Source organism: Drosophila mojavensis, unplaced genomic scaffold, assembly GCF_018153725.1.
Source record: "Drosophila mojavensis isolate 15081-1352.22 unplaced genomic scaffold, ASM1815372v1 contig_74, whole genome shotgun sequence".
NCBI classification, from domain to species: Eukaryota; Metazoa; Arthropoda; class Insecta; order Diptera; family Drosophilidae; genus Drosophila; species Drosophila mojavensis.
In genome coordinates this window covers 15,903,337-15,912,948 of record NW_025318899.1, presented here as the reverse complement: position 1 = coordinate 15,912,948, position 9,612 = coordinate 15,903,337, and the positions used below count along the sequence as shown (strand labels likewise).

At 38.4% G+C, this 9,612-nt stretch overlaps 3 protein-coding genes across 3 annotated transcripts; 1 reads left to right on the top strand and 2 right to left on the bottom strand.

Moving 5' to 3' along the window:
• Window positions 1–5,646: 5,646 nt before the first annotated feature.
• Window positions 5,647–6,598, bottom strand: LOC6582679. The gene is made up of 2 exons (XM_002008335.4): window positions 6,079–6,598; window positions 5,647–6,016 (listed from the first exon to the last, which is right to left on the bottom strand). The coding sequence occupies exons 1-2, from the start codon at window positions 6,496–6,498 to the stop codon at window positions 5,663–5,665; spliced, it is 774 nt and encodes a 257-aa protein (XP_002008371.1). The 5' UTR covers window positions 6,499–6,598; the 3' UTR covers window positions 5,647–5,662.
• Window positions 6,599–6,625: 27 nt separating this feature from the next.
• On the top strand, window positions 6,626–8,149 carry LOC6582678. Its single transcript, XM_002008334.4, has one exon. It carries the CDS (start codon window positions 6,668–6,670, stop codon window positions 8,072–8,074), a length of 1,407 nt encoding a protein of 468 aa, XP_002008370.2. The 5' UTR covers window positions 6,626–6,667; the 3' UTR covers window positions 8,075–8,149.
• LOC26527771 (60S ribosomal protein L10a-2) lies at window positions 8,135–9,570 on the bottom strand. The gene is made up of 3 exons (XM_044010296.1): window positions 9,474–9,570; window positions 8,998–9,153; window positions 8,135–8,690 (listed from the first exon to the last, which is right to left on the bottom strand). The coding sequence occupies exons 1-3, from the start codon at window positions 9,476–9,478 to the stop codon at window positions 8,198–8,200; spliced, it is 654 nt and encodes a 217-aa protein (XP_043866231.1). The 5' UTR covers window positions 9,479–9,570; the 3' UTR covers window positions 8,135–8,197.
• Window positions 9,571–9,612: the final 42 nt, after the last annotated feature.

Below are 9,612 nucleotides of genomic sequence, written 5' to 3'. Positions count from 1 at the left end.
AGCTAAATTGATTTATGTGATGAAAAAAACAAACATTTTTCCACGTTCCGTTTTGGAATGCCGAAGTAACCGCAATGACATAATTATGTAAATCTATATACGAATATACATATGTATACCTATGTATGGGTAGACATTGTTAAGCCGGTCTTTGGGGTCTTTCATATGGCTCAAATGAATATATAAAAGAGAGAGTCAATCAAATATGAATACAATAAAAATACATAAAATACTGAAATTAATAAGCCTTAATTTACGTAAGCGCCAATCAAACGATTTGTTTTCTATTTGTTAGGTAAAAGAAAAAAGTGGAGACCCCCAACCCGAGTCAATTGATCAATTAGAGATGCAACGACAAAGGCCGCCCGAAGACGACCAAAACAATGCAATCAAATGATGCACAGTTCGACGATAGTAAAACAATATCAAATGAGGCAAAGGCAGATATATTTCAATGTCATTTCTTTTAGCAAAAAGAAATGAGGTTGTGTATTACAGCTTTTGCATAATATATCAAAGATAAATTGCTTACAAGCCTGAAAATCGCACAGAAAGGCCATTGAATAGAGATACTGTGTTTGAAAATATGTATATACGAAATGCATGGAAAAAGACATCTAAAACTTCTTAAAATACATCTATGAAGAGAACATAGAAAGGACATATAAAATATTCATTATTTTAGATATACTTGAAGACCAATCGCAAGTATATTAATAAAAGTATTAATTAAAGTAAAGACTTTAATATTAACAATATAATTTATTTATTTTAAAAATAAATATACTAAATAAAACAAACAAAAATAACAAATAAATATCTTAAATCAATTGAGAGAAATAATTACTAGCATATTCATTAATAAATTATTATAATAAATTTTTAGAATATATTTATATGAGATCAATATATTTTCAATTATTATCCTTCTATGTGACTCTCAAGAATCAGCTTCAATTGTTGTTATTGTTAACTCTTAAAACTTTTACTTCAGATGACATATGATTAAAGTAAATATTCAGTAAATTTACTTAGCAAATGGCTATTGATTCTCTTATTATGATAGTCCGTGACTATTTATAGAGCGCACTAAATATTAGTCAAAGCAATTAACAGCTCAAATGGGTCAGAGATGAGCTGAGGCTGACTTGAGCTGTGGCAATATAACTGAGCCTTACTTTCTATACAGGTTATCAATATTATTTCTAGTGCAAAACCAACACACATACATGCATACATACATACATAATTATATAGATATATAAGATTTCCATACTCACCAGACTGTCGGCCACATTTTGACTCATTATACGAGGGCAGCTGCTGCAATTACTTCAATGTGCGTGCTTAGACTTTGGTTAGATGCAATTGCTGTAGATAATGATGATGATGCCGATGCTGATGATGATGACTGGTATCTGTTGGATACGCGCATTTTGACTGGTCGCAGCTACACAGATACACAGACACTTGGCTTTTGGAATTGTGCAACTGGCAATAGGCGGATGTTGCTGCAATGTATTCGATGCGACGAACAAAATTTCAAGTTTTCTTTTGTAATCCAGCTGTAAGAAAGCGACGGAGAAATATAGCAACAACAACAAAAAACACCAGCAGCAGTAGCAGCAGTTGGAGCAACAACAACAACGAACAAGAAATTGGTAAAAGCAGTGAAAAGCATTTAAAAGTCGCACAGTTAACGCGTTTTCTATACGCTCCAAGTTGGAAAGTGCGCGACGACAAATGAAATGGCCAATAAAACGTGTACATGGCCCATAGTTCATAGTCCATGGCATCACAGCATAGTCCGAGCGTTTTGGCCGCCATACCAGTGAGTGTTACTTAGCGCCCCAACATCAAGACTAAGCGCACTGTCTGCTTCTCGGCCGAACGTGATGAGCAGGTGATTTACGATATTAGGCAACGGCAGCTACTGCGCACAGTGGTGACAGTTGGCCAAGAAATTACATATGCAAATGCATTTCATATATCATTTGATATATTATGCATTTCATACATTACTTAAATGTATTTTTTAATTTTTCATTTTTATGGGAAATCCGCTTTATTACGTTGATCTTGCACCACTGTGCAACTACGATCACGCGTCAACGGCGACGCTTGTCAGTCAATCCGAATGATGAATTTCTTTTTTACCACGCGTAATCGTAATGCCTGTCGTACGTAGCTACGAAAAACAAAAATTTAAAAAAAGATAGCGGGGCTTGTCGAAATGTTTCGAACGATCGCTAATGAAAGTTTGTTTGTTTTTTTTTTTCGTGTGCCAATCTTTTCTTACTTTTTGGCCAATTTCATGTATTGTTGTTGTTGCTGCAGTTGTATGTGTTCTGAATAGCTGAATGGGACACATGAAAATATGCGAAAAATGTTTGTGCAGACAATGCAGAAGCAAAACAAAAGAAACAACAGGTAGAGTACAATGTTCGAATATCGTACTAAAGACAGTGAGAGAGAGCGCACTCAAAAGAGTTACAGATATCAAACAGTTTCATAAACTTTACAGAGATGAAGCGCAGCTTAGCAGCCAAAGAGCGCACTTATCGTAACTTAACAGCCATGAGAGCGCTTATGTGAATATCGTAAATATGAGAGCAGAACATTTTAATTTCTTTCTTGTTTTTTGGACTGTTGGCAGCTGGTCAAGCTTTGGAAGTTAACAATTTTTGTTGTCATAGATATTTATGTACGTATATTTTTAAATAATTACTACATACATATATATATATGGCTATGAGTGTACATAAAAACCTGATTTCTGTAAACTTCTCTCTATATCAGATATTAAGAAATGCTTTCTAATGGTCTCTATGGCAATTCTCTCTCAGCTGTGGCTCGATCATTAGGGGCAATTCTTTTTGCTCTAAGCAAGACATCATCAACCTTGATTGCCTTGGCAGCTAGCTGACCCTTAAATAGAGCCAAGCGATTCGGAAACTCGGATTATGAGAAGCGCTCAATTATGAGCTTAAGTTATTTATATATATGTACAGATGTATGTATATGTATTTCGATATGTGCTCTTAGAAACTGCCATGTTTGGGCGCTCATTCGTGAAACTTATTCATTAGCATTTCAAATTCTAACAAAACTTAAAACAAGCTTCTGCTTGCGCTTGGTTTCTCTTCGTGCCTCTCTTTCTTCGCCTCCCCGCCTCTAAGACGCGCATTGTTGTTGTTTGCTTGTTGCAAAAAGTACAAAAAGGAAATTTCGAAGTGACGCGCGCTTTTAGATCGTTTTTACACCTACACAGCACAAGCACAGCTCCATTTACGATATATGCACACGTGTGTGTGTAAGTACAGCATGTTTGTGTGGTTTTGTTGCTCTGCTTACATTTTGCTGTCGCCGTGCAGTATTTTGATATGTAAACGCATTTTTTATTGTTGTTGTTATTAATATTTTTGGCCAACAATACTTGGCCTGGCCTTTAACGCTCCAGCAGAGCAAAGCTTGACACGCTATTTCCTCTCGCGCGCTCACTCGCTCTCCCTCTCTGTCTGTTGTTCTACTCTCTTTAATGATCTCATTGTTTGCAACTCTCAGACGTATTTACGATATCAATTTTGCTTTATTAGCCAAAAAAGACCAAACTCAAAAAGTAAAAAAAAAAAACACACACACAGTTAACTTTTTATAATCTCTCTTTATATAGTTGTCGCTATTTTTGTTTTTTGTTTTATTCTTTGAGATGATTATTTATCTCAACACGCGTTTCGGACGTGTTGATATTGGCCAGAAGATTCGCCAACAAAGCAGCTAAAAGTAATCAGGAAACACATACGTATGTATGTTTATATACGTATATAAATATATTTATACATATTAGTATTGTCTAGGTATTTTTTGTTTTATCTTTTTTTGATTAGAGTTATTCTGTTGAGTTTTGCTTTAGTTGTATGCCAGTTTATATTTAATAAATAATAAACTAACTATAAAATGAGTTAATCAAGGTTTAGTATTCATTGAAGTATTTATATTTGATATTAATTTATTAGTTTTATTATTTATTTATTTTTATATATTCACTTATTTTTGTTTTTATTTAATTATTAATATTGTTCTTATTTTTTTAATTTATGGTTTATTTTTATTTAAAAATTTATCATTTTTTATATGCATATATATTAAAAAATATATACATTAAATATTTTATAATTTTTGTGTTTATATTTTAATCTACATACATATTAATAATATTTATTATTATTATATATTTTTTATTAAAAAATTTTATTTTATTTATTTATTATTATTTATAAACCTTAATTATATATTTCTGTTCATATTTTATTATTATATATTTGATTGATTATTATACTTTTAAAAAATACAATATTTGTATTTACAAAATTATAGTATCTAGACAGAAATTTAATGTTTCAGCGTATTTTTAATGTTTTTACTATTGTAATTATTTTTTTATGATCGTCTCTTTGGAAAAAACACAGAAAACACGTTGCAATTGGCAACTGGTTTACAGCTATGCAACAGCTCATACACACACACTCGCATAGTGAGACACACAGCCATGATCTACACACACACACACACACACTCGCACGTAGAAACAACAGACAGTCAGACATAGACAACTGCACAGGTGAGTAAATGGCAATATTGACCATATTTTTGTAGGTATAAAATTTTCTTGCTGAGCTGTTTTTCTTCTTCTTTTTACTTTTTTTCTGATTTAAAAGTTTAAAAAGGAGCTGGCTCGCTCGCGCACGCGCACAAACAATTTGCAATTAATTTTAATAATGTAATTAAAGATGTTGCAGTTGTTTTTCGTATACCTTTTTTACATTTCTATTTTGCCATTTGCTGTGGTTCGCCTATTCGGCGTTACTTTTTGTTGTTTTTTGTGCACTTTTCACACACAAACTCGAAGCAGAAAATGCCATTAATGATATTTGCCGTTGTGTTGTTGGTTTTGTTATATTTGTTGTTGTCTTGAAAATTTTCGTTACGCTTTGGCAGACATTACGAGCCACTCTCCGCACTTTCGCGCCCCGCTCTCCGCTCTCTTTATCTCTCTCGTTCGCACCGTGGCCAAACAAAACGCGCCAGTTGGCTGTTATTTTTTATTTTTTTTTTTCTTCTTCTTCTTTTTTGTTTTTGTTTTGAGACCGAAACGAAATTGGAGCCAAAGCAGCAGAAGCGCGCACCCGTCTATCTTTGCTTACACGTAGTTTGCGACTGAAAGCCAACACCGAAATCGAACACCGTTGAAGCTGCTGCTGGCGCTTGGAGAGTACGCTGCGCACCCAACTCTCTTTACAACAAGAGCGCAAGAGCGACAGCGACGACGTCGGTGCATCATCCATTAACAGACGATCGTCATACCTACCTGCTGACCGGCAACCAAAACGATTATCGTAAATTGGACATTTGTAAGATTGCACAAAGGGAAGGATGATGGTGAGTTATTATTTATTGTGGTGAGTAGTTGAATTTTGAATTAACTGTAAATTATTAATTAAATCAAATAAAAACCCTATTTTATTTTTATTAAAACATAGGTACATATAAAAATTTTATTTTAAATAGTAAGTTGCTTTAATATATATAATTGAAGTTTAGAAAAAACATACATACATATATAAAATTCATTTAAAAAATAAGGGTTTTAAAAATTAAATATTTACAAATTAGAAAAACTTCTATTCAAATGCTTTTTGAGCTTATCGAACATATCCATATTATCCACAAGTTGCAAGAGATTTGTACGATATGGTGAGGCGTTTCCAGTTTCCTGGAAATTATACTTGGCCCGCTGCAAACGTTTTTTGATTTTGTATGTGTGATGCAGTTCATTGGAAGATAGTTCCCAGTCATTGGAAAGCATTGCGGAGAGGGGTGCAGCAATATCCATGCTCAATTCAAACTTGGGTCCACGGGCATCGCTGCCAACCAACATAGTGTGGGAACAACTGTCGGCACGCATCAGGGCATCCTTCTGGAAGATCGTGCCACCTGTTTGGGCACGCTGTGCGGACTGTCAAGAAGACCCATAAGATAACAAATATGTAAAAGATTTTAAATCACATAAAAACTCACCATTATTGTTGGCAGTTCTTCGGGCAGGCTAAAATCAGTCTTTGGCTGTAAAACAAATTGAATCCCAAGGCGGTTTGGTGAGTACTGATAGCCTTGGTGTGTTTTTTGAAAGCATGGATTCAGTTCCAACAATTTTAAGCGATCCTTTATCGTAGTCGGCAATTGGTATAAGTGCACATTGGGTAAAACCAATTTCAGCATAATGTCGCACAGCTCCACGTTCGAATATTCATTAAATTTTTCATTAGGGTGATAGAAATCTGTGTACACATCAGGATCCTGTATAAACAGCAATCGGGATGAAACTGTTGCGTATTCAATGAGAGCCCTGTGCAACGACGACAGCGAAATGCTCACAGGTGTAGATGTGCTTCTAGCTTCAACAGATCTATCAAAATTAAACGAATAACTAGAATTCATTTTTATCTGCAATAACTGTGATTGCCGCGTTTACAAAAAACGATTAGTCTATGTGTCATGTTATCGCTTGAGCTGAGCAGTGTATCGATATGCATTGGGTATTTTGTCATCGAACAACTATTGTGCTTCTAATCGTTTACTGTTTTTGGTCACACTGCTGCTCTGGAAAATGGAGGAGGGACTGAAAATAATAAACAGTGATTTAAGCGAGATTCTATCCAAATTGCTTAAGTCCAATGCAAAATGCAAGAATGATGACTTGCAGCACCGCAGAAGAAAAATCGCGACGCTGATACGGCTGCATGTGCGACACTTGCAGCAGATCGTCATCATGCATCGCCGACGTCGTCAGCAACGCGCACGACGTCGTCTCAAAAACCTGCGCTCCTTCTTCATGCAACAAATGATGCAGCTGCAGTCCAATTATATTCAAATGTTCGTCACGCTGCGTATGAAGTACAACCAGCTGCAGAGTGCCGAGGAAATGGAGGCTGATATAGAGAACAGCATGTCTGACAATCTGGAAACCAAAACAGACGCCCCGACGCTCTTTTGGGAGCATAAAGTACCGAAATATAGCGATGAGCAGTTTCTCGATAGCTTCCACGTGACACGCAGCACATTCCAATCGCTTTGCGGCCAATTGGCGCCCACGCTACGTTCGGTGCCCGAGCTGAAATCGCAATCGGAAGTGATTCCGCCCGACAAATGTGTTGGTCTAGCGCTCTTCTTCCTGGCCAGCGGCGAGCGCATTTCGATTATCTCGGAACAGTTTTCTCTGCCTCGCGCCCGCACCATCAAATGCTTGAAGGTCTTTTGCAACGCCGTGATGACCAGCCTGGGCAAGGCGCTGCGCTTGCTGCCCCAGAGCGAGGCGGATTGCGCCAATGTTGTGGCCGGCTTCAGGCGGGAGTGCAACATGCCGCCAGCACTGCTTGGTGTGCTGGGTGTCTGCTCCATTCCGTTGCGCGGCAAAGGGAAACAGATTGAAGCTGGTTCGGCATTACGTATGGAGTTCCTGCTGGACGATCGCATGCTCTTCCGCGAGCTGCGTCTGGATAACGCTAATGGTAGTGGCAAGCAGCCTCTTCCGCCCATGTTCGCGGTGGCACCGAATGCATTGACCCAGTCACCCGCCCGTCGTATCAATCAACGCTCGGTGCCCGCCTTTGTGCTGGCGCCAGCCAATCAAAACTATCCACTCCGGCCGTGGCTGCTGCAGCGCTACGCCGAACCGGCAGCACCTCACGAATACGACTTTAACGAAGTGGCCGATCACCTCCAAGAGCTGAGCGACTCTGCCATGCATCGCCTCATGTCTCGCTGGCGCTTTCTCAGTCAGCCTTTAGACATTAGTTTCCAGACCGCCTCCTGCATAATCACAGCCGCAACCGTTCTTCACAATCTGCTAGAGGAGCTGAGCGAGCCGCACATTCCCGAGTGGGGCAACTCGGTGAACGTATTGAGATTCAAAGCACCTCCAATCGAGTCGAAAATAGACAATTCTCCGCAAGCGGAGCTGGCGCGTGACCTGCGGGATTTCCTAGCCAGAACCATTAGTTCCACAGAAATGTAAATTAAGACTAGACTAAAATATACACTAACGAATAAGCTTGGGCTTGAAATACACATTCAATTTGTTTTACATTCATCAAATGTACATTTTAATTGTTGTAAAAGATATTGGCTTTACAAAAATTTAGTATAGACGCTGGGGTGGGCCCATGGAGGACTTGATGTGCAGGGAGCGCACGTTCTGCCAGTTCTTCTTGAGCAGCGAGACCAAGAAATTGATCGACAAGCTAACGTTCTGGGTGAGCTCATCCTGCTTCATGCCCACGTGTCCAACGGCGACAGACAGACACAGCACCTTCTTCATCTGGAATTTGATGGTGGACTTGACCTCCTCGATCTTGGCCATCATTGATTCCTGATGAGACAGCAGGGCAGGGAACTTGCCAGCCTTGTTGAGGCCGGGACCCAAGAGACGGGGAATCTGCTTGATCAGCGACTCGGAGGCAAGGAAAGCATCATAGGACTTGGCCAGTTTCTTCACCAGCTTCTTGTTCTTGTTCAGCTTCTTGAGTGCCTCAGCATCCATGAACTCAACGCCGTTGGCCTTGGCTTCATCGCAATGCTGCTGATCGCCCAGAATGCACACCTTCATCTTGGGACGTGGGATGTGCTTCAATCTGTAAGATGAGTAAAGGGAAACGATTAGGAAAAGCACTTTATACGAGTTAGTTAGAGACGGCAAATTTGCTCAATTTTCATTTAAACAAAAAACTTACGCAGCTCGCAGAGGAGCAGGACAGTTTATTATCTATTAAACTAGGAAAACGGCAACCATTGCTGGCGCCTACTCAATTAGATTTAAAGACCCTGAGTGCAGGTCCGCCGCTATGTATGTGAAAGAGAACATATACATGCGACTACCTGACGCTGAAGCCTTCCAGATTTGGATTTGGTTAGCAGCACAGGTGATTTTAGCCAACGTACTTAACAGTGCCAGAGAAACGCTTGTCCTTTTGGGGATCGTAGTTCTTCAGACCAATCTGGAGTTCCACCGTCTCCAGGAATTTGCGCTTCTTCTTCAACGAATGTTCAAGAACTCCATTGACGCCCTCAAGGAGCGTGTCACGCGACACCTTTGTTCTGCAATGGAAATTTCAGTTAAATCTGCTATACAATACACAATTTTATGTAAAAGTAATGTATAAGCATTGTGCAAATTCTTGTCACTTGCATGAATAGTCACATATTTGGCACAAAATCTCAATTTTATTATTGCAATCATTTCCAAACTGATGTGGTCATTGAATGTGGTCCAAAAAGCTGGTTTCTGATTGCAGAACACAATAAATATATTGTAGAATTTGAAAAGCAGCAGATAATTTATCATTATGCTGCATTATTTTCATCAAAATATTTAAGATGCATTGTATTTTTAAAGATTTTCGAATTAAGTTACTTACGCCATGTCTACACTTTGCAACGTGCAATACACGAAAGAAAGAGATGAGCTGCGGCGATTTAAGTTTTCAATATCGATTACTTTTTGGCCAGAGCTGCCGTGATATTAATCGTTACTACTTATCGTTAACATATGGAACT